The sequence below is a fragment of the Scomber japonicus genome, chromosome 23, assembly GCF_027409825.1.
Source record: "Scomber japonicus isolate fScoJap1 chromosome 23, fScoJap1.pri, whole genome shotgun sequence".
Taxonomy (NCBI): domain Eukaryota; kingdom Metazoa; phylum Chordata; class Actinopteri; order Scombriformes; family Scombridae; genus Scomber; species Scomber japonicus.
Genome location: NC_070600.1, coordinates 3109020 through 3135024, shown reverse-complemented (window position 1 = coordinate 3135024; position 26005 = coordinate 3109020). Strand labels below are relative to the sequence as shown.

General features: G+C 38.2%; 1 protein-coding gene across 4 annotated transcripts in view; it reads left to right on the top strand.

Annotated features, from left to right (window-relative positions):
- msrb3 (methionine sulfoxide reductase B3) overlaps positions 1–24613 on the top strand; it is a 34152-nt gene extending 9539 nt beyond the window's left edge. For 2 of the 4 annotated variants that reach the window (XM_053313896.1, XM_053313897.1), the window contains exons 2-7: positions 16024–16173; positions 18903–19011; positions 19234–19311; positions 19609–19637; positions 23087–23184; positions 23681–24613. In XM_053313896.1, coding sequence (XP_053169871.1) covers positions 16098–16173; positions 18903–19011; positions 19234–19311; positions 19609–19637; positions 23087–23184; positions 23681–23851 — 561 coding nt within the window. In that variant the 5' untranslated portion in view covers positions 16024–16097 and the 3' untranslated portion in view covers positions 23852–24613. The remainder of the gene's footprint in view (positions 1–16023; positions 16174–18902; positions 19012–19233; positions 19312–19608; positions 19638–23086; positions 23185–23680) is intronic. The other 2 variants (XM_053313894.1, XM_053313895.1) reach the window with 1 other exon arrangement.
- Positions 24614–26005: the final 1392 nt, after the last annotated feature.

Sequence of the window (26005 nt, the reverse complement as noted above, 5' to 3'; positions counted from 1 at the left end):
AAAATTGTTTATTATTATAGCCATTCTAACTAGTGATTATAATTGCATAAATCCAAGTATACAGACCCAACTGATTGTACATTTTTCCAACTGTGGAGCGGTGGAAACATGTTTGAAGTGATGAAACATGCTTCATTATTTGGCAGTCTAGACAAGTCTTTGGCAGATGCCAGATGAATGCTACCTGCCTGACTGCATAGTGCCACCCATAGACTTTGATGGAGCAGGAATACTGGACTAGGTCTTTTTTACTTTCCTTTTATATAGGCCCAAATCCTGCTATGGCACTATGTTGTCTGGAGAACTTTTAATGCTTGTTGCCCTGCAATGACTATGGTTTTGGAATCACAGATGTATTTCAGGCTTCCACATGCTCTTGGTTAGGGCTGGGTATTGTCAATGATTTCCTGAATCGATTCAATTCCGATTCACAGGGTCCCGATTCGATTTGATTCGATTCAATTCAATATCGATTCAATTTTATGTTCCCAGAGTTTCTGTTTTGTAAGTCAGACAATATTTTTAACACGCAATCATGTGTGGACACCAAATTCTTCAAGAGTAAAGTTAAATGATGAGTCTGATCCAACACTGGGATCTAGCATGATAGCATCTATGTGTATTTACCCTTAAGACCAGTGGCATTTTAAATCATGTCATTTTGAATTATGTTGTCATCATGTAACCAATGATTTTCAAAAAATGCACATAAAGATTATGGATAAGCATGTCAGTTCAAATACAAGACAAAGTACACTCTCAAATTATAATTATTTTAAATTTCATGCTTCCATCTATTCTCTCTGATGAGTTAAGGATATGGCGAGCTGGTTTGTAGTTTAACAACACACTGAAGAGGCTGGTCAGGAAAACACTGCTTGTGCTGTGCTGTTGTATGTGTGGGTTTTAAAAGATGACAGCTAATTTTGAAGTTCCAGGATTTATTATAACCTCAATCCCAACTGAGACAGAGTGACACTCTGCTTTGCAAAGATACACTTGACAATAAAAAAAGGTAAACAAGTGTAATGACTCCGGTGTCACAAACAGATATGACCAAAAAATCGATTCACAGAGTTTTGAATCGATATCGAATTTTTAAATAGAAAATCGATATTAATTGATGGATCAATTTTTTGGACACACCCCTACTCTTGGTAATGTTGTGTCTATCTTATCATATATCCAATGTTGGGTGATATATGGATTTCATTTTATTAATTCAAATTTTCATTAATGGATAATGTGCAAAATATCTTAAACATGAAAATTGTGGTTTTATAACAGGTGCAAGTATGTCATTTTAACTGAGAGCACAGATCGTTCCCTCTCATGTGCCATCATTGTCAGCTATCTTAATTCATGACTTTAAGCCAGATGTGTTACCTTCACATTACTGTGGTGCAAGATAAACAATTCATTAAATCAAATAGTGAGTGACATGGCCATACACTGGAACTGTTTCTGTTCACTGTTAGGATATTGTTGTCTCTTTATAAATTAAGAACACAAATCTCTCCAATGCAGGTGGAGCAGTTAAGTGTATACACATATTGAATGTAGGGGGGTCACGAAATGATGTTGCGATCTCGACCTTCGAAATCAAAGGAGGAATCGAGGATGTAGCCATGCCCCCAAAGTCACGACCAGCAGGCTAGTCAAGAGGGAAAAACACACACGTGTAGAAATGCAGCAAGTCAACATTACTGGCTTGTGTGATTCGTCTAATAAGCAGCAACACAGAGCTATCAGAACGCTTTGCTCTCATGCACTGCATTGATAGTCACACAAACATGCACGCGCAGACACTCTCTAGCTCGCGCTCTTGCTCACCCACTGCAGAGTCCAGGAGATTGTGTATAATTTGTGGGCGTCAGGGAGCCGCTATCAATATGTGGGAGAGTTGGGATGTCCACATTAAAGCAATAACTAGCGCTATAGGAGTATTTGTAGCAGCAGAGATGCTATTCTTAGATACAGTTAGGACACTGTTAGGACAGTTAACACACTTAATTGTTCAGGGATGGCTATTGACATTAGGCTGTTTTTAATTTAGTTTTTGTTTTATTGTGAACTTGAATATCATCTAATATGAAGAGTGCACTCTGCAGTTACTAAAGGGTCACTAGTTGATTCTTTTGTTTACAGTAAGTTTCCAATTGACTGCTGAAACAAGTTATTGTTACATTATATTGCTAATAGATTATTTAATTTGGACAGTAAGACCTTAATGTGGTACATTACAAACAACTGATGGAGATTATATCACTCTTGATTAGTCTAAAATGGCATAAGCATCTGTGCTAAAAGGACCCAAAAAAATGTTTTGGAATCGAATCGAATTGTGACCTTAAAATCGAATCGAGGATTTGTAGAATTGGGACGCCCCTAATTGAATGTATATGGAGAAGAGGACAGAACAGCCAATGTCTACCTTCCAGACATACTCACAATTCACCCCTATTGAGACTGGTGGAAAAACAACAAACAAGCAAAATATAAATAGATAAAATGGGATGAAGGTCCTTGAACCACAAGGAAGTAGGACTATGATTAAGGGAGGTTTCCAGTGCAATAAAATAATTTTGTAAGGCATCAGGGAGACATGAGCCTTCATTGCCATAACACCTGGAACGTAAAGCATATTCCTAAAATAGCAATGCTAGGACAAGGTTTCAAAGGAAATTTCAGAACCTTAGGGTGCTTTCACATCAACAGCAGTTGGTGTGCACTAAAAGCTCTTAGTTCGGTTTGTTTTCGTTGGTGTGAAAGCATCAGTCACACTTGGGTGCACACTAAATCAAGCGGACTGAGACCTCCAAAAAGAGGTGGTCTCATCCTTTTCTACAAATGTACCAAAAACTGGAAGTACAGCCTTCAGAATATTGTATGCTCTATATGCACATGAATAATGAATGATATAAATGTAACTAATGTAGCTAATAACTCTGGTAACACATGATAACAAGTTACAAAATATTCCTAAGAATACTCCACTAATTCCTTGCACTGCTTAAATGGTTTCATTCACATTGCAGAAAAATAGTGACACAGTGCATCTCTGATGTTATTGGGCTGCTGTTGTGCATTCATTTCTTCCTGGTGGCCAACACCCTCAGCCTCTTCTACAGTATAATGTCCCTCCAGAAATTCCTCATTATGTTCCTCACAGTAATTATGAAGCACACAGCAAGCAGACACCATGCGACTGACAAATGTAATGTGGGCTTCACACTCTCTGAAAAGGCAGCGCCAACGGCCTTTTAGTTGACCAAAGAAAATGACCTGCCCTTACGTAGTCTATGCTGTTACAGGATAGTGGGATCTGCAAGGCCGAGCAGAGTGTGATCCAAAATTTGCGACTGTACATTATTTGGTCCTATAAGCCCTGAGAACTGATGTTGCACGCTTTATGGACTTAAAACAAAAACTGGAATGGCTTGTGTTTTCAGTTTTACTGTTGATGTCATGTGTATGTACTTCTCTGTCCATTCCAAATAAAGATGCAATTAAAAAAAAAAAAGAAAATTACTTGCCTGGAGAGAAAGAGTTTTTAGGGATAGATGCAATTTTTTAATTGGCCAAAATATATATTAAAAAAACAATCCTTGAGGCACATGAGGGATATTATTCTGTAGGTTTGACATCTTGAGATCAAAAGGTCAGGGAGCATAATAACTTTATTATTTTATTGTAATTGTAAAAAAAAAATGACGAAAAGAAATATTTGTAAAATAAGCCTTGTGGCACATGAGGGATATTAGTCTGTTATACAGTTGGTTTGTCATCATTCACTCAAATGGTTGAAGCGCAAAATAGGTTTGTATTTTGAATGTTGAATATTAAACTAACTTAATGTCGCTATGAAAGAAAGGGCACTGAGGAAGTGCTCTGCCCCAGACGTCTGTGCCGTAATAAAGTGACATTGTGTGATCAGAGTGCTGTCCGTTTATATTGTCCAATTTATTAATATTGTAGCTATAATCTCACGAATTTGCGCATTAACAGGGTCGGCTATTTTCTGCCAGCATTTCTTCCTGGCTTTTGCTGCATCAGTGTTGCTTTTGGCCTGGTTTTGGCCTTCTTCATATTGTTGAAGAATTATTGTCTGCTCCTGTATGGTAAAGTAGTCTGCTCTGCAGGGTTTCTCCATGTTTGCGATTGGCCAGATGCTGCAAACACCTCCCCTTTATGTGAGCGCGCAGTGATCCAGATTGGAAAACCCTGGGTTCAATTACCGAGTTGATAACCAGCTTCGTAGTACCGCTTATCAGGATTGCGAATGTCTGGGTAAGTCAACCCAGGTAACGGAGAGATATCCTGGGTTTGTTAATCCAGCTTCGTAGTACAGGCCTCTGGTTAGGATTAGTTTAGTTTAGAGGCATTCGCTAACAGGCAATATCAAGTTGGAGATTGAGATTTGTGATAAATGGAGTCTTCAGTTTTCAGGAAAATTAGTTTTTTTCGAGAGGCAGTTATTTTTTCTATTGATATATATATTCTGTGAGTAGCTTTAACCAGTGATTGATATTTATTGTTTGCTTGGTTTTCCAGTTTGTAAGGATTACTTTCTTGGCGACAGTTAGGGCAACTAGTGTTGGGTTTTGTGTATTTTGGTGAAAGTTCAACTGATAATAAGTCACCAAGTATGAGGAAAGTTTCTGTGTTACCTGAAGCCAAAAATGCTGTACGGGTGAGCAGAGCCATAGGGAGTGGAGGTAGTCGTCTGTGGTGCCTAAAGTGCATTGTCAGCATTTGTCTGTGTTGGCGAGACCCATTTTATGTTTTTTTGCTTTGAGTGATGTGAGTGCTATGGAGGGTTTTGAACTGGATTAATTGTAGATTTATGGTTTTTGTCATTTCAAATGAATTTCTGCGGACCTGAATCCAGAAGCTGGTACTGTATCAGAGGGGAGCGATAAATCTCTTTCCCATTTGACTGTTGGTAAATGAATGGTGTTGTCCATGTTGGAAATTAACCTATATTTGTTGATAGTTTGAGAGAATTTTAGTGGATGCAGTATATTTCATGATTTGTATTGCTGGTTGGGGTGGTTGAAGTGGGTTAGTTATTATTTTGTTCTTAATGATTAATTTAATTTGACAATACTGGAGAGAGTCTCCAGTCTGACCCCATACCTCTGGATCAGGTCTTTAAATGGTAAATGAATTAGCTTGAAATAGGTGGTGGAGGTTTGTGATTCCCTTTTTTTCCCATGTGCTGAAGTGAAGGGAGGATTTATTGTGCGGGTTGTGCTAGAGGGGGGTGTACATTCAAGGGGGTGATTGTGATTTGTCAATTTCGAGTGTTTTCCACCAGGCTGTCAGACTTGATATTTAGGCCGATGAAAGGTAAATCAGAAATTTTAATGTAGTTGCATTATTTATTTACTTTTTTTTTTTTTACAATAAAACGTGTTAACCCATTGCTGTGTTATTACAACATATCTGAGATCTCGTGACGATATTTCTCGTCGAAGTGAATTTTGTCTTGCGAAGCTATAATTAAGGGGCGCACAAAAAAAACAAAACGGTTTTCTATCGCTCATTCACACGTCATGTCTTCTTTTTATAGTCATGTGTGGATCATTAACCTTGTTGCAGCTTCTACCTGCTGAGAAGATCTCAGTCAGAAGTATGAGAGGTGGAGAGGAACAGGTTAACCTCAGGTCTCTACATTGAGCCTGAAGTAGGAGGAGCGGAGGAATCTAGCACAGCTATGGAAGCCTAATGATGCCAAAAGTAAAATGAGTCACACTACCAAATTATAACACAATTTATATGTTGTTCATGCACAAGTAGAACAACATATAAATTGTGTTATAATTTCTGTGATACAGGATTTGTGCAATTTACTTTTATTTCTGTGTTTTTTTTTATTAGCAATATGACATAATGTGATAATTGGATACTTCATTTAATTTATATTTATATATTAGACTTTTTTCTACTCTTTATAATTTACTATTTAGTATTTGTGATTGTATCTAACTTTTGTATTTATGGTTGTTATTTCCATAAATACCAAAATTATCCATCTATGAAATATCTATATGGAGAAACCTTTTACAGTGCTGCATTCTGCATATGATAATTATATATTTAGAAAATAGAACTAAAGTGATTAATTACAAGATGATTAGTTAATTAGTTGTGAATTTCAAATAAAACAGTCATTTATTTCCTCATTGAAGTTTTTTTAAAAATAAATAAAATCTCGTCTCGTGAGCTGAGTGTATCGTCACACCCCTAGTGTCAGGCGCGTGCCCGCTCCAGCTCTGTCAGCATTCTGTCATTTTACATGTATACTCATTTTCTGTGGGAAATTCCCTGTATTAACCTACAGCATAACAGATTCTTCTGGACTATAGCCTACCTTGTGGGTCTTTGGAAAAGTGTTCATCAGCAATACAGCATTTGTGAGAATGGTGCGTCTCCTCTGCCTGACATGATGTGCTATACGTCTTTGACGAATCCAGTGCATCAGCAGATTGTTCTCCAGCCGCAGCCGCGACTCATTCTGGAATTGGATATTTTGCCAAAAATGGCTAATACTGATAATATAATAGGTTAGGATCAGCGCAAGTAGCAATGTATGAACTAAGGATCGACCAATAAACGGCATGAGCGATAATATCGGCCGATATTCGGCATTTTTATGATAATCGGCATCGGCCGTTTTTTCCACCGATAGCCGATGAAATAAGTTTATTTTAAGACGTGCTCCTTTGGCTCTTATGCAGCCATCTATCTCTGCCTGAAGTCACCACTCTTGGCTGTGTAACAATGTCCCGCCTACAGCGCCCACTCATTGGCTGCACGGCACAAGTGACAGCCAATCAACACTGCAGCTTTTAGATGCAGCGCCACAGAGAAGAGAAGAGGACTGCTCCATGAAGCAGCAGTGTGGTGTTTAAAGGCAAGGCAACAGAAAATGTCGAAGTTGCAATAAAAATACTCTATGGTGAAGTTTTTAAAGACACCACAACCTTATTATGATCAGTTTCAATGACATGCATGCCCAGAAGCAAAATTTGGACCTGCAGTACCTGCCTGACTATATTCACATCAAGTGCGACACAATTTTACAAATAGCTTAAATCATTACGCTTCTAAAAATAAATAGCACCACGGCAAAAAAAAAAAAAAAAAGAGAGAATGATCAAGTGAATATGACCTGGAGCTCCTTTATGAGTACAGCAAGTAGCCTACAGATTAAGAGAACCTGTTGAACTTTAAGAGATCTCTGCACTTTTTGTTTTTATATAATAAAACAATTGCTTGAACCATTTCAACAAAGATTTGCGTCAGAGTTTGTGTTATTCTACAAAAGTTTTAACATATTTTTTTTTTTTTTTACTATTTTTTTGGGCTTTTTGCCTTTTTTAATGTACAGGACAGTGGAGATATACAAGGAAACAGGAGGCAGAGAGAAGGGGATTGACACGCAGGATAAGACCGCTCGGCTCGGGATTCGAACCGGGATCCCCTGCAACGAGGACTATAGCCTCAACACATGGGGCGGGCGCTCTACCCGCTGAGCTATGCTCAACTCCTTAACATATTTTTATCACAGATTTTCACAGTGTACAAAAACAAACAAACAGTATACTGTATTCAGTCTAATCCCAAGTGTGTTATTCTAAATTTTGACACCAAAATTTAAATTTTTACTGCAAATTAATATCGGTTCTAAATATCTGTTATCGGTATCCTTGATTACTAATAATCGGTATCGGCCCTTAAAAAAACATATTGGTCGATCCCTAGTATGAACTTGTCTCTCCATGGTGAAAGTCCAAATTGGTGACAATTTCTACTGGAAGATGAGGGAACATCAGTTGGACTAATTAGGGCCCGAGCACTGACCAGCGCGAAGCCCTATTGTTTTTGCCATGATTATTATTCTTCTTCTTCTCTCACAACGACGGCCTTTTTGCCCCCCTGAACGTGCCTTAAAAGTCATCAAAGTTTGCACGCAAGCCAGACCCGGCGAAAATTTTGATATTTTATGGTTTGCACAAATGGGCGTGGCAAAATGGCTCTCTAGCGCCCCCTACAAAATCAATAAAAGCGAGCCCCTCGTGACAGATTGACATAGAGAAACGAAACTTGGTACACATGTTCAACATGTCAAGACGCACCAAAAAGTCTCTTGGACACATACCCTAACACCAACAGGAAGTCGGCCATTTTGAATCAAAATATTGATTTTAATGCAGATTGTGGCATCATATTTGAACAAACTAGTCCTAGAGATTTCTTCCCATCCACTTCAAATTCACACACAATCATCTTGAGACATTGGAGATGAAAATGTATCAAAAGATTTTTCCCCTGTCATTCCTGGTTGCCGTGGTGACGTGGCGAATTTCGATGCTTCGCCATGAAATTTCAAACCCTCATAACTTGACTCCACATGGTCTCAGCTTTTCCAAATTTCAGATGCTTGTTCACCGTCCTGGTCTGAACACATGTACAGTCTCATATTTAGTGACAGTCATAGCGCCACCTACTGGCAACAGTAAGTCACTTGCTTCATTCGTTGACTAATTACTCCCATAATCTTAAGTATTTATACCTCAAATTAACTCAGCTGAGACATAAGACCTTGGTGATGCTACATTCTGCGACCGAGCCGCAGCCCGACATGCGTGGGGGCGCGAGGGCCCGTTCATCACTGCTTGCAGTTTTAATTTTAATTGGTTTGCAGGTGTGAACGCGGACCACATCGCAGTCTGTATGCTATATAGTAACAATTGTACTGCCTGGTGCGAACCAAATAATCAAACTAGTGGTGTGAAAGCGCCCTTAAACATGGTGTCAGAATGAGTGGCTGTAGACATGGAGTATCACACTCATTGCTCATAGCAGGATTTAAAAAAGTATTTTGGCCTTGGTGAAATGAATCTCATGCATGATTTTGAACTGGATATTAGCTCCCTAATATCCCTAACATGAGAAGACGAAGTTCACCCTGTTCAGGACATTATCAGTCACCTGCCAGCTCCATCCACCTTATCTCAATGGCCGTTAGAAGTGTAGATGGATTGGGAAAGGAGGGGAAATATGCATGTACAAAGTCGCAAACATGAAATGGCTTGATCTGGACAAAGCATACTGAGTGACAAGGTCTGAGCAGACACAGTATATGTGCAGTCCAAGAGGAAAGAAGCAACTGTAGATATACATGCATACAAAACACTTTGAGGTTTGACACCTTACACCTATTTGATGTTCATAGAGTTCAGTTATGAAGGAGGACTTAGAAGGAAGGAGGTATTATTATTTTTGAACACTTTATTTGTAATTTTCCAATTATCATATAAAACAATCATATTTTCTGTTTTACAAATAACCATAGAAAAAACAATCCCAGCAAAAAACAAAAACAACAAATACAGACCAAACCCAAAATCAACCTGACAGACTTGTCACAGACAATGGACAGACAGAGGAAAAAAAACAAAACAAAAAAACCCCAAAAGGACAAGTGCACCTAACATTTCTTATCATAGGACTGTCCAAGGGCAGGTGTAAGCGTTCAGAGTTCCAGTTCCACACCAGGTAAATTGTTCATATAAGTTATTAGAGGGTCCCAGGTTTTGTATAATTTGTTGATGGAGCCGTTGAGGGTACATCTGATCTTTTCCAGCTTAACGTTGTGCATAACGTCCCTAATCCAGTGGTGATGTGATGGAGGAGTAACAGCCTTCCATTTAAATAAAATTAAGCGTCTAGCTAATAACGAGGAAAATGCAATGACCTTCTGTAAATGAACAGGGGGAACAGATCCCGTTGGATCTGAAAAATAACCAAAAACTGCAACTAAGGGGGAAGGTGAGATGTTATAAGCATAAGCATTAGAGATGACTTCAAAAAAGGATGACCAGAAGGGAATACGTTTCGGACAAGACCAGAACATATGATAGGAAGTAGCCGGGGTCCGTTTACACCTGTCGCATAATGGATCCATGTATTCTTGCTAATTTAGCTTTTGAGAAGTGTAACCTATGTAACACTTTAAACTGTATTAAGGCGTGTAAGGAACATATGGAAGAAGAGTGGACTCTATTAAGAGCCATATCCCATTCCTCATCGGACAGCTGGACCCCCAAGTCGTTTTCCCACTGTTCTCGAATATGTGAAATAGAGAGGTTACAGCTATCCATGATGTGGGAATAAATAAATGATACTCTACTCTTATTCAACATATTGGCCCTTAATAGGGAATCCAAACAGGAAGGAGAGGGGAGAGTAGGAAAATTAGCAAACTTTTTACGAGTAAAATCTCTAATTTGCAAGTATCGCAAAAAATTATTATTGGTTAGACCAAATTTTCTGGATATCTGTTCAAAGCTAGCAAAAGTATTATTGATATACAGGTCCTCAATACTATGAATGCCCCTGTCATACCAGATTTTGAAGCCATTATCCAATAAAGATGGTTGAAAAAGATGATTATGTATTATTGGTGAGTGAATAGAAATACTCTGAAGTGATTGAGTTACAATTATGTTATCCTTAACATTATTAACTAGTGACGGTAGGGGTGCGCAAATTAAGGCAGGGAGTGAGTGTGGACGGCTCGTAACTTTTTCAATCTGGAGCCATGCAGGGATCCTATCATTCCAATCTTTTAACCAGAGAGATGGCATTAAAATTCGCAGCCCAATAATACGTGCGCAAATTTGGAAGTGAAAGCCCACCTACACCTTTTGGTCTTTCCATAAATTCTTTTCTTATGCGAGCTGATTTATTATTCCATATAAAGGAAGAAAAAAAGATTGTGGTATAAAAACAGGCAACGCCTGAAACAAATACAGAAACTTTGGTAATATTCATCTTTACAGAATTTGTTCTCCCGATGAGAGATAGTGGCAAAATAGACCATCTTTTTATATCTTGTTTGCACTGTTCCAACAAGGGAGTAAGGTTACTTTTAAATAGACTGTAATAGGATTTAGTGACATTTACGCCCAGATATGCAAAAGACTCAGCGGACAACTTAAATGGCAGACTGGGATATTCTCTAGCATTACTACTAATGGGGAAGTATTCACTTTTATTAAAATTTAGTTTATACCCAGATATGTTTCCAAATTCCTGCAAGATTCTAAGGATTTCAGGGGTAGATGTGATAGGGTTAGTGACATATAGTAACAAATCGTCTGCATAGAGTGCAACAGTGTGAGTTAGGCCACCACGTGAAATACCTTGTATATTATTATTGCATCATCAGAGCTATGGCAAGTGGCTCTATAGCTAAAACGAAAAGCAAAGGACTCACTGGATCCCCTTGTTTCGTCCCTCCTGTGAAGAAGAAAGTACTCAGAAGAGATACTGTTGGTATAAACTGAGGCAGTTGGATCAGTGTAAATGAGCTTGATAAATTGAAGGAAATTAGGGCCAAAACCAAACCTGCCAAGTGTATGAAAGAGATAATCCCACTCAACCCGATCGAACGCCTTTTCGGCATCAAGCGAGATTACTGCTTCTGGGGATTGAGTGTTAGATTCAGTATAGATGATATTAAACAATTGTCTCAGGTTAAAATAGGATTGTCTGCCCTGGATAAACCCAGTCTGGTCCTCTGAACTGATATCAGGAAGAACTACCTCAAGCCGGAGTGCAATGGCCTTTGAGAACACTTTACTGTCACAGTTTGTCAAGCTGATTGGTCTGTAAAATGAGCAATCTCGAGGGTCCTTGTTCTTCTTTAATAACAGTGTAATAGATGCCTGACGGAGAGTAGGTGGAAAAATGTTATTCTCCAGTGCTTCTGCATAAACTGAGAGAAGAAGAGGGGCAAGTTTATCTTTGAACTTCCTATAGAAATCAGTTGGAAACCCATCCGGACCAGGGGCTTTTCCACTCTGAAGGGACGTTATTGCATTGTTAATTTCCTCCAGCGTCAGGGTTTGTTCCAATCGTTTTTTAGAGTCAGTGTCAATTGTACGAATGTTCAAATTAGAAAAAAAAAGCGTCAAATTGGTTGTGATCCGGTGTTGAATCTGAAGAATATAATTTAGAATAGAACTCTTTAAAGCAGTCGTGTATAGCCTGATGGGTTTCCTGTAGGAAAGCAATACCAACCCCAAGATGTTGCAAGTGAGAGAGAACCCTTTTTCTCTTGATTGCCTGATTCAGACCCTTCACATTCCAGCTTATAATTTTCATTTCATCTTTACCTGGGATATGCTGTGAATTACTCTGTGCCATAAGAGCTCAATTCAAAAATACCAGTATCTACCCCACTTAGATAATAAAAAAAGCAAATAGGTGCACAAACTGTATATAAAACAAATATCACATCAAAACCACTACACATAACACATAAACAAGCCGTAAGAAGGCTATCCCCCCAGAAAACTTCAAACTACTGCAAATCTTCATTTGCATGCTACCCGCAATGATGGATATCTTTTTCAACCATTGATGAACCTCTCCAACAGTGTATTAAATGACCTCTGACATCATTTCACATTACTGAAACCATGATACCCATAGACCGTAAAAAGTCAATGTCACAAGACCGGTGGTGATCATAAAAAATAATAATAATAAAAATAAATAAATAATGTAGGAGGGCGTATGTAGTTACGTGTGATGTATACACACACCATCACATGCCAAACGTTCACAGCCATATAAACAATACTAATAAAATAATACTATAAAAATAAAAAACACTGTCATAAAATATGACCGAATAACCGTATCTAATGATATCACCGTCTTAAGTGATTATTATTGGCATTACTGACCCAGTCATTAATATTACCTCAATCACCATTCTCTGTAGTGTGTGAAGCGATGCGTCCATCATCAACAGTAACATTGTTATTAACGTAGGTCAGCGCCTCTGCTGGGTCGGTGAACTTCAGACGTTTCCCGTTGTGTGTGAACTGCAGAGTGGCTGGCTAATAGAGGCCGAATTGGATCTTTGCGACGTGGAGCTTCCTTTTGGACTCGGAGAAGGCTGAACGTCGTTTGTTGACATCCGGGCTGTAATCAGGAAAGATATGAAATCTTGATCCGTTGTAGGAGAGCGGGCCCTTCCGTCTGGCGAGGTGTAAGATCAGCTCCTTGGTTTGAAAGTGATGGAGCTTGACAATAAATGGCCATGGTCTATTGTCGCCATCTGCTGGTTTTGTGGCCAAACTTCTGTGGGCTCTATCCACCGACGGGGGTTTCTCAAAGCTGTCTTCCCCACAGGCCCGCCGCTCTCCATACGCAGAGTACGCAGAGCGCTTAGGGCCTCAAGTACCTGGCGGGGGCCCCCAAAATTAATGTTGCTAAAAAAATGTCATGATAGTTATTATATTATTACATTAAAGAAATTATATAAATTAGTTATGAACAGGCCCACCGTTGTTTTTCTTAATTGTGTGCCCTATTCCTCAAAACACATGAATTACCTCGTTGGCTGCGTGCTGTGTAAAGGAGGAATTATCTCTGGTCTTCGGATGATTCTTGAACACTTAAACACCTTGTAACCATGTAAATCGGTCCTTAACTTTACAGTTTTCCCCAACTTCCCCAAGCACATCGATAAATAGCTTGGTAATGAATTCTGTTGGTCTTGGGCCCTCTGCATTTTCTGGTATCCCCACAATGCGTATATTTTGCCATCTGGTGTAGTTTTCCAAGTACGCCACCTTCTCCCTCAAAGCATTGTTCCCCTTTAACCAGGGAAGTTTGGGCTGCTCAGTCTCTTGTCGAACTCATTCAGCCCGTCCTCCATATCAGTAATTTGTTGGCCATACACACTCAAAATTGAGTGTGGAGAAGCAATAGACGCCCGGTTCTCCTCACGAAACGAGTTGATAGAGGCTTGTACAGCAGTTACTGCATTCGCTAGCGTTTCCATGTTGTTAGCATTAGCACCTGTATCTGCGCTAACGTTAGCCGAGGAGTTCGAGTTGCCACGTACTGCAGCTCTCCCGCTCTGTGTTTTGGCTGGTTTGGGAGGCATTTGTCCACTCATATAGTACTAAAGTCTCTTAGTGTGTGTTTCCAATGAGGTTTGAACGGATACAAGGTCCAAAATGTATAAGTGTGATAAATTGCACGTCTACTCCCTACACATGCTCAAGAGACCTTTTATTAGCAATATAGAGACAGGAAATCATGGGAGGGGGGGGTGTGTGTGACATGCAGCGAAGGTCTGCCGGCCAGAATTTCAACCAGACCAGGTCGACTTGAGTCTGATTCCTCCACTGCTTGTAATATAACAAATCAGAACAGGTTGAGATATACTCAAAGTTCTTATCAGATGGTAAGCTTGTATTAAATAAACAAGAGGGATTGTTAAAGAACAAATCCTGATTGGCAGGGGTGTGATCAGAGATCATCATCATCATCATCATTATTAAATTGTATCCGTCCTCAAATAACAGGTGGATTGGTACCACTTGTGTTGAAATGTTTAAAGTTTGTGTAAAGTAAGAATAAATATGTGTTCTGAGTTTGACATACCACAGAAAAGTATGTTGTTAACCACCCTGCCAAATCATCATCATTATTAAATTGTATCCGTCCTCAAATAACAGGTGGATTGGTACCACTTGTGTTGAAATGTTTAAAGTTTGTGTAAAGTAAGAATAAATATGTGTTCTGAGTTTGACATACCACAGAAAAGTATGTTGTTAACCACCCTGCCAAATCTGAATGATTAAAAAAATCGCCAAATATATGAAATTAGGCTTCAAGGTGGTGTAAAACTCAGCCTCTTTCTCTGCTCCCAAACGCTGTGGGAGTACCCACCGAGTTTGCTGAAACCCCGCCCCCTACCAAGTGTCACCTGTCAATCAAAGTCACCACCGGTTAACTCAGCTAACTGTACTGTGTGTGTGTGTGTGTAGTGTGCGCTGAATGCATTTATACTTCTACTGCAGCAGGGGCGGGTTTATGATTTTCAGACCCGCCCACTAAATCCTGAACACAGAAATCTTGAAACACAGTTTGTGAATCCTAGCTCCTCAATTCAAATCTAATTGGTTGAAATGCTTTTTATACATTTTTGAGAAATACATTTATGTGTTTAGAAGAAAAATGTCTGAATTCACTTTAACTTTAAGTTCACAATAACAACTTGTGGGCCCCAGGAAGAGTAGCTATTACCATTTACAGTATAATAGCTAATGGGAATCCTAATAAAATAAACTAGGCTGAACAAAGCACTTTCAGCACTGTCTACAGAAAAGATGCATCACTCCGTTGGAAACACTGAACAGTGGTGTCAACAAGTGGAATTACTTCCCTCACAAATAATAATAATAATAATAATAATGATAATGATAATAATAATAATACATTTTATTGTATAGCGCTTTTTTGATACTCAGACGCTTTACAGAAGCACAGGTAAAAATACAGTGAACAATGAATTAAAAGAAGTATAAAAACAATAAAGTACACGTAAAATGAAATAACACAATAAAATGGTTGACGTGGGCATTAATCATATATTAAAAGCAATTCTAAAGAGGTGGGTTTTGAGTAGTGATTTGAATGTGGCCAGGTCGGTAATATCTAGCCTTTTGTACACTGTTACCCTGCTAGTTAGACAGAGCCGCAGTCTCAGTTTAGCAACCAACATGTCATTCACTCTGGTGTGCACAAGTCATTTTTCACAATCACACTCTAATTTTCAATACATGAGTATGCTGCACTGTAGGTTGTGGTGATGGAGAGCTGTGCTCAAACACTATGCATGATGATATTATTGGTTGGTTGAGTTTTTCTGTGTTCTCTGGCCAGGATTTTACTTCTGTTGTTACTTAAACTTTTAGTTGTCCCCAGCTGGATATGTGGGTTAGTCATCCATATACTGATTTTTTTCAAGGTGTGTGCTCATGTTCCTCATGCCTGTTAAACAGTGTCCTTCAAACTCTACATGAACCAGTGGGATCCCTAACACAATCTGATGACCAGCATTTTATTCCACATATTGTGTTTAATGCTGTACAGTATCTTGACCTGTGTTGTCTCTCCTTCTGTCTGCTCCTCTTCATCCAGCCCAGTCCTTGGTTGTAGCCTTGCTGAGGGGTGTTTGGTTCTAGTGGTGGGTGGAGTACCTCTCTCCAACAGCCATGTCGGGCTTCAATCTGCTGCATCTAATAACCAAGAGTCAGCCTGTAACTCTGAGGTCCTGCAGTCTTCCCACAGGTCCACTGACTGGGTGCTGTATGCCTGCTGTGCTCTGCCTCTCAAAAGTCTTAACACCTGGCTGGTGTGTCAGCATGTCTTTAATGTCACCTGTGTTCAGAGTGATGAGCTGCTTTCACTTATTTTCTTATATTTGGCCAGGGAAGCACACCAAATTTTTGTGGTGTATAATGCTTGGGAGTTCCAAAATTTGACCAAATCTATTGAACCTCAATACTGTTAAATAGGAAGCAGTGACTTTAGTCATTTGTTGGTACTGCAGTTATGGCCTTCTTTACTCATTCTTCAAATTTTGCTTATCAATTTCATTTTATACTTTTATTATATATTGTGCTATATTTGAATCTTATGCTTATCAAACACTATATATACAGTACCAGTCAAAAGTTGACACACTTTGCATCACTTTCTCATTCAAGGGTCTTGAATGAGAAAGTGTGTCTTAACTTTTGTCTGGTTCTGTAAGTCTAAATAGAAAGGTTATTCTTAAATCACTTTATCAGTGGTTTTGTACAGAAGTGTATTGCATTCACTTGAAGAAAATAAAAAAGCTTTGTTATTCTGAGTTATTTCTTTCTGAATTAACGTCAAAATACCGCAAGAAGCTCCCACCTGCAAAATAACGTTAACCTACTGTTGCTGCTCCTAATCTTCAGAAACAAATTGCTGTCACACCAGAAAAAGGAAAAAAGCATCAGAGCCGAATATTTAATCACGTTATACCGTGAAACTAACATTATAACGAGAAAGTCATTGCTGGTTTCAGAGGTGGACTCAATGATGTGACCCCTTACACTTTCCTATACCACAGCGTCATGTAATGGTCCGCTGCTGGTGTCTCTATCTGATGTGATTATTTTCCTTCAAACATGCTGCGAACATTTCATCCTACCATGAAGGCTGTGTGCACCCTAAAAGATATCAGACCACAAACTGTGTGCTCCGTTAGTGCTTGTGGACTGAGGTGGCTCCTCCTACATCAGATCAATGAATGACCTTACCCCCAGAGGGTCGGATGAATGAGTCCGACCCTCCGTATATAGCCCCATGCATTTTAAAATCCCTCTCAGTGTATCATCCTCTCCTCATACTATATAAAAAAAATTACTCAGAAAAACAGAGCTTTTTTTATTTTTTCAAGTGAATGCAATATGCTTCTGTAGTTTTGCATGTTTTCTAAAATGTACTGTAAATTACGTACTATGCAGTTTATAGCACAGAGTCCACTGAACTCTTTGTATGGTATGAAAAATCAATTAGTACACTCATTAAACCTCTTGGGATATATAATCCATCCGGGTGAATATCAGGTCAGCATTATTTTTTGTCAAAGTTTATTATTATTGATGATGAGGTAATACAGTTTGACTTTTGTGAACCTATCCTGGAGGCGACATAACGACCAGCACAAGCAGTGCATCGACAGCGTGTTGTTTTTCTGACCATGTTTCTTTGCTTGTCTGTGTGGTATTTAGGTGTCTAAGGTACATAGCTGGGAGGTTCATTCAAATGAAACAGAACCAAGCAAGCTGTTGGTATTTTGGTCAAATTTGGATCTTAGATGTTTCACTTAGAATAGATTTTCCCAGGAGCACATTTGTATCTGGAGGAAAGTCACTTACACAGCAGACTAAATGCTTTAAATGAATGCACAACATTAACAGAATTATGAATAAAAGGTTAATGAACAATTTCCATTATACTCCCCCCATGAAATCAGCATCTGAAGGCAGCAGGACAGATACATTGAAAATCTGTAGCCTCTGATGAGTGAAGTGTTACACAGTGCACTGCTCACTGTTTACCTTCATTAAATCTGATGTGGCTCCTATAAAATAAGGTCATTGCACTGCATAATAAGATAAGCCTTTATTTATTCACAAGGGGGATATTCAGGTTGTGGAAACAGCTCAATGACAAGACGTAAAGAAATATTTCTTATTTGTAACACATTTGTAACCTCTAACTGAATCTGTGTGGTTTGGAGTTTAGTTTTTCTCCTTTGTTGCTGTTTGTACTGTCTACTGTCACAAAGCTGAAATTTCAGGTGCTAACAGAATAATCAAATGATTCACTGCTTGGCTTCCTTGCAGCTTGCTCGCACTGAGTGCTTTTGTTAAAATAATTTCTTTTTAGGTTCTTTTTGTGTTGTTTTTTGGAAGAAAACAATGCCTTTTTGTTTGTTATGCTTGCCCTTGTGTGATGTTTTATTTATTTATTTTATTTCCTAACAAAACAATCAGTGAGGATTCTTTTATATCTGAGGAGTGGCAATGTCAGAGCAGGGAGTTCAGAAGTTGATGCAGGAACTGTGATCTGCATGACTAGGATAAGTGTGTAAAACGAGATCTAGAACTGTTTCCCACTATCCACTTTATTCTGAACAGCTGGAAATAAACCATACACAACTTGGAAGCCTCTTTAATAAAAGGTTCATATCTCTAGAGCTTTGTTCTTATAAGGGTTTTGGAAAATACTGAATCTGAAATCTGTTCCAAAACCATTTTCAAAGTTGATGTGTAAATATAGTGGAATAATGGATCATCTCCAATATCCCCAGATGAAGATAACAGAACTGGTGCGCCTCTGTCTTTATTTATTTTTTACCTCTCTTTTGAAGATTGGACCTTTTAATAATGGCTAGTATAAAACTAACATGCAGCTCTATTTTTTCTGGTGCCATCAGAAGACGTGCATAAGTAATGTTTGTCTTCTGCTTCATCCTTAAGGACCATGTCGGACTAAGAAGACCTGGCCAGTGAGCTTCTCTCAGGAAGAGATAAGGAAACGCCTCACACCAATACAGTATCATGTTACCCAGGAGAGAGGAACTGAGAGGTAGGATGATGCACTTTGACATTTATTTGTCATAGATTTTGAAGTGATTTCTACATTTATGTTAATGTCACACTATCACCATGGTATTTGTTAACAAAATGGACTCTGCACTCTATGCAGTCCCTGATTTTACCCTTTAACACAGTGTAATAATAATAATCAACATATACATATAATACAAAAATATTTGTCCATATTTACTAATGCAGTGTTTTTCTGCAGTGCCTTCACAGGAGAATTCACACATCATAAAGATGATGGGACCTATGCTTGTGTTGTCTGCGGGGCTCTGTTATTCAGGTAATAGCTGAACAAATGCAGGTCTGACATTAGTTTACAGAAAGAAATGTTGTTGAGACACGTAAAGAATCAGCAGCTGGAATGATCAGTTAGAATGTAAACACTGTAAATTCTGTTTTGAATGAAAAACAGTTTTTTGCCAGATGTTGGGAACAACTGTAGTACTCCACTACACTATAAAAGAATAAATATGTATATATAAGTAAATATAAGGTAGTATTTTTACAAACTGTATAGTTTTCTAGTTCAAGTGAAAGAGTAATTTATCTAACAGACATTCTCTTCTCCTTTTTATAGCTCAAACACTAAATTTGACTCAGGATCAGGTAAGTTGAAGGATGCAGCTGGGTAGCATTCTGGTTCAGTCACTGATGCTGGGTGCCACCTGCACAAGCAGTGCTTTATTACATTACAAATCATACAGAAGAAGTTAAAGTATTACATTAAAAGTACAGAAGTATTATGAGTGATGTCGTCAAAGTATTACATTAAAAGTACTGCAGAATTATGAGTGATGTCGTTAAAGTATTCTAGTAAAAGTACTGCAGTATTATAAGTGATGTAATTAAAATATTGCAGTAAAAGTAAATAAGTACAAAGTATCACAGTCAACTGGGATGCGGGGGACACACAATCACAGCTAAACCAAGAACAAACAACAAATAGAATATGGCAAGTGGGGCATACTAATACTGAAGAAAAAGTATTACACTAAGTCTTATCTGCTTGGTGTAGTTAAAGTATTACATTAAAAGTACATAAGTATTATGAGTTATGTAGTATGCAGTATTACAGTAAAAGTACTGCAGTATTATGAGTGATGTAGTATGCAGTACTGCAGTATTATGAGTGATGTAGTATGCAGTATTATGAGTGATGTAGTATGCAGTATAACAGTAAAAGTACTGCAGTATTATAGTGATGTAGTATGCAGTATTACAGTAAAAGTACTGCAGTATTGAGTGATGTAGTATGCAGTATTACAGTAAAAGTACTGCAGTCTGAGTGATGTAGTATGCAGTATTACAGTAAAAGTACTGCAGTATTATAGTGATGTAGTATGCAGTATTACAGTAAAAGTACTGCAGTATTATGAGTGATTTAGTATGCAGTATTACAGTAAAAGTACTGCAGTATTATGAGTGATGTAGTATGCAGTATTACAGTAAAAGTACTGCAGTATTATGAGTGATGTAGTATGCAGTATTACAGTAAAAGTACTGCAGTATTATAGTGATGTAGTATGCAGTATTACAGTAAAAGTACTGCAGTATTATAGTGATGTAGTATGCAGTATTATGAGTGATTTAGTATGCAGTATTACAGTAAAAGTACTGCAGTATGAGTGATGTAGTATGCAGTATTACAGTAAAAGTACTGCAGTATTATAGTGATGTAGTATGCAGTATTACAGTAAAAGTACTGCAGTATTATGAGTGATTTAGTATGCAGTATTACAGTAAAAGTACTGCAGTATTATGAGTGATGTAGTATGCAGTATTACAGCAAAAGTACTGCAGTATTATAGTGATGTAGTATGCAGTATTACAGTAAAAGTACTGTAGTATTATGAGTGATGTAGTATGCAGTATTACAGTAAAAGTACTGCAGTATTATGAGTGATGTAGTATGCAGTATTATAGTAAAACTACTGCAGTATTATAGTGATGTAGTATGCAGTATTACAGTAAAAGTACTGCAGTATTATGAGTGATTTAGTATGCAGTATTACAGTAAAAGTACTGCAGTATTATGAGTGATGTAGTATGCAGTATTACAGCAAAAGTACTGCAGTATTATAGTGATGTAGTATGCAGTATTACAGTAAAAGTACTGTAGTATTATGAGTGATGTAGTATGCAGTATTACAGTAAAAGTACTGCAGTATTATGAGTGATGTAGTATGCAGTATTATAGTAAAACTACTGCAGTATTATAGTGATGTAGTATGCAGTATTACAGTAAAAGTACTGCAGTATTATGAGTGATGTAGTATGCAGTATTACAGTAAGACTAGTGATATATTATTATATATGACATCATTAGATTATTAATAGTGAAGCATCAGTGTTAGAACAGCATGTTACTGTTGTGTCTGCTGGAGGTGGAGCTAGTTTACTCTACTTTATATACAGTTAGCTAGTTTACATTACTTTATATACAGTTAGCTAGTTTACACTACTTTATATACAGTTAGCTAGTTTACTCTACTTTATATACAGTTAGCTAGTTTACACTACTTTATATACAGTTAGCTAGTTTACACTACTTTATTTTTCAGTTAGCTAGTTTACACTACTTTATATACAGTTAGTTAGTTTATACTGCTTTATATACAGTTAGCTAGTTTACACTACTTTATATACAGTTAGCTAGTTTAGTCTAGTGGTTCCCAAACTAGGGCTTGGGCTTAGAGGGAAAAGTCACTATTCGGTGGGTCTGTTAAAGAGGAATATTACATTTCATAAAACTATGCCACCTATGTAGTAGAACTGTACAATTATTTTTAAATTGGTGCCCTATGACTAGATACAACTGATAAAAAAGCTGTAGAATCCCCTATCACTCTAAATCATATCTAAATACTATAACACCCAGAAGGCATTGTGTCTGATCCCTCCCAAAGATACTGATGGTGTTTATGGGACACGTGGCGAATAGCTCGCCAGCATAGTGGTCAGTTAGCAGAGACAAAGCTAGGGATCAGCATTATATCTCTTTACTAAGGTTTATTTTCATTTACAAAACCTTTTTCCAAATCTAGGGCAGATATATGATATTGATGCTGAGTTATACAAAGTTAAGCAGGTCATTGCAAATTTACTGAGAGCTGCACACCAGTCAGTATGCTGCCAGAGCACATCAGAATGTAATGTTATAAGCAGATACAGAAAAACGAGTCCATGCATATTGCATATTAAGAGAGATAATTGCAAATCATTATCAGGCAGCTCTCAATGGCTAGGCTAGATCATATCTGAAAGAGTTTGTAATACCCTATTACCCAACTAAACACTGTGCTCCCAGCATGCAGGCCTACTTGTGGTTCCTAATATCTCTAAAAGTAGAATGGGAGGCAGAGCCTTGAACAGCCAGGCTTGTCTTTTTTGGCACTACAGACAATGGACAAATTAAAGGAAAAACCTGAATAAATGTGTGGAGAAACATAATGACTGTAAATGCTTCCACACAGATGCACTGCATGGCAAAATCAAGCAATTAACATCCATTCATGCGCCCTGCTATTTATAAAAATGCTGAGCAGGCTCAATTGATTCTGTATCCAGATGACAAGGGGAAAAGATCTAAGTGACTTTAAAAGAGGGTTGATTGTTGGGGCACAGAGGAGCAGGGGGTTTAGTCACAAAAACTGCTCAACTGTCAGTAGGAAGAGTGACTGAAGTGACATGTATTTAGATCTATGGGAAAGACATCAGTAAAAGGGTTGGAAATTCAATTGAATTGATTACTCCTTATATATCATTAGATAATGTGTTTCCAAAGTGTTAAGGACCAAGCACAATAACTTCAATAACTTTGCAGGTCATCCAAGTCTTTATGTCCTTAAGGCATGCTTTGATTGGTCGAAGCACAGAGCCTTGCAGAACCCCATTTCTAACTTTTGCATGCATGGAGGATTCATCGTTAACATGTACAAACTAAAATCAAAAGAATTTCAGTTTGTGTAGGCCCCAATACTGTCACTGTCCCCCATATGTCACTTCATATGTCTACTAACACATTCCTAACATTATCCTCTCATGTTCATGATCAGGTTGGCCATCCTTCTTTGACCTGGTGAAAGAGGAGTCCATCACTCTGTCAGATGATTATTCCTATGGGATGCACAGAGTGGAGACCACCTGCAGCCAGGTACACCTATAAACACTCAATATCTGCAACAAGGCACAATAAAACACTGTTGTTAGCTGCTTTACACTTAGAGATCCAATCTAATGCTGTGTACAATAAACAATAACAGAAAACCAGAAAAAGAAAAATTATATGAAATCAAATGTGAATCAAAAATAGAAACAGAAATAAGTAATTCTATATAATGAAGACAGTTTAATCTTGTTGCTGTATCTAAGTGATTCGTAAACATTATTTAGTTTTTCCTCTTCTTAAGAGGGTAATAATTAGATTGCTTACAGGAAATCATATTTTACAGCATTTTTGTTTGACTAAAAGCTGATTATACTCAGCTATGATGGCTGCTGCTTGATGTCTTACCTAAGCTCTCTCAAGCACACCAAAGGCTTTTCTGGATCCAGCAAAAAGTCTGCTCCTTACGTTGCTCCATGTAGAACATGTTCAAGTCGTTATTAAAATGGCAACATTTTACATATGAATCTTTATTGTGTTTTAGTGTGGAGGTCATCTGGGACACTTGTTTGATGATGGACCAAAACCCACAGGAAAACGCTACTGCATCAACTCGGCCTCACTTGCTTTCCAGCCCAAAGACACAGTATCCTCCACCACGGCTACAGGTGAAGCTGCCAGCAGTTCAGTGAGCAACGGGAAGACAGAGTTCTGAAAGAATGACCAAGCAAGTATGATGGCTGTGTCTGTGTAGGAAGTCCAACAATTTACACACATCAAACAGTTAGATGTTCTGTGTGTTTTATTCACAAGGTACAAAAGTATGTAGTTATACTGAGAGGAAGGAAGGAACTCAGGCCTTCCAATGCAGTCAAAGTGTGTAAGACACACTGTATCAGCCTTAAAGGGATCTTTCAATATTTGTCACTCTGAGTGTTTTTCTCCATTATGATTATTGGTCCAAGGGGTGTAGGAAGAGGATATGATATTCATTTTTCAATTAACATTTTTGTTGCTGGAATCTGCATTTCTCGACTGTTTCTAATAGAGGAGGCGAATAAAATGTGATCATCACTGAGCATGGACATGCCCCTTAACAGAAATATAACACTCATGTTGACAAATACTATTTTCCCTTATTTCCCTTATACTTTTTTAGCTGGATGAAATGCTTTGTGGTAGATGCACATACAAAATTTAGAGATTTTGATATTATAACTTAAAATATTTCATTAGAGTATATTTTTGAAGTGATGTTTGATACTGAGAGGTTGATTTTATGGAGGTGTTCCTGTCAGCAATGATGGAGTGTACTGTGACAGATGGTAGTGTGAACATATTATGCGCAATATGTATGTTATGCCTTTTTGGTCACTTTCTGTATTTGTTCCTTTAGTTCTTTGCATTATGAAACAGTTTTAGTTTTTCTTCACAGCTTGCAATAAAAAACTAAATTGATTAATAAAATATCTAAAAAGAGAAACTTTCTTGTTCACTTGACTTGAAAAATGTTAATAGGTATATGTGACAAAACAATCTCTCCTCAAAGTCCACTTTACAGTTTCCTTAGGGCTTTTAACTTCATCATTGAACTGGCTCAGGTGTCATCATATGACCTAAAAGTGAGGCTTAATAGTTTATAATATGCTGTTGTGGAAATCAGATATTAAATTAGTTGGTTTTGCATCATAACATCATCTGTGGTCAACGACTCATCCAAACTGAATATACACAACTGCTTCAGTCTAAAAAACTCCAATTGTTCTAGCACTACTCGGCTCAACTCGACTTGTTTTTTTTTTCTTTTCCATCATGGATAGTACCTGGTACCTGGTACTTTTGTAGTACCTGCTCCGGCGAGGTTCCAAGCGAGCCAAGCCGATATTAAATGTGACATCAACAGACTGCCGGCCTCTGATTGGTCAGAGAGTGTCGTCACTGGAAGAGTCATGAGTGCGACGTTTCACAAAGAATCAAAACCCAACATAGTAACAGCGAGTTTCACGTGAGATAACATGGCTCCTATGCTCAAAACTACACTGTGGTCCTTCAACGGGGTGCAGACGTTCCTGTGTCACAGCAGTTTCACGCAACCGTGCATATTTTGACCCCGCCCATGTTGAGGATGTACTATAGAAGTAATGGAAAAACAACATACCTGGTACCAAATCGAGTAGAGTTGAGTCGAGCTGAGTAGTGCTGGAACTGTATAATGGAAAAGCACCATAATAATCAGTAAAATTTCACCTGCTTATGTAGATGCTAACGATTCCAGTCCCTCTGCTGATACTGTGGAAGCACCAGTTCTGTTCCATTGGCTCTCGAACAATGTGATGAACAGCAGGGAGGTAACCCAATGAGTCCACCTGTGGGGCCCATCTCTGATCTGTACCAACTTAACCACTTAACACACGCCCCTGTTTTTTATGCTGTTAGCCTAAACGACATGCCCAAGTTGTGAGCAGCACAGATCCCACATAGTTTGAGACTCAGAGATGTGTCTGGTATCATTGGAAAGGAAACACTCTCAGGATTCTTGTAAAAGTGTCTGTGTAATTCTCTGACTTACTGACAAAGAGTGGCAGAGGTTACAATGATGGGGTTGTTTACTCGCCCATAGGTTTGCCTTTACAATGACATGTGTACAGACATTCAGGGACCTCTCAGCAGGATATAGACACAATGAGGCCACAGCCGCAGGTCTTGGCTTCATGCAGTCCAAATTTGGAGTCAAAAGACCAAAAGATGAATTTTTCAGAATTATTGTTCAACAGGTATGTCCATGCGTTTTCCTCAGGTCCTTTTTGGAGACTCCAAATGGACACTTGGTTACCAAAGCTGTATAACCACAATCAAACACCTATAACTT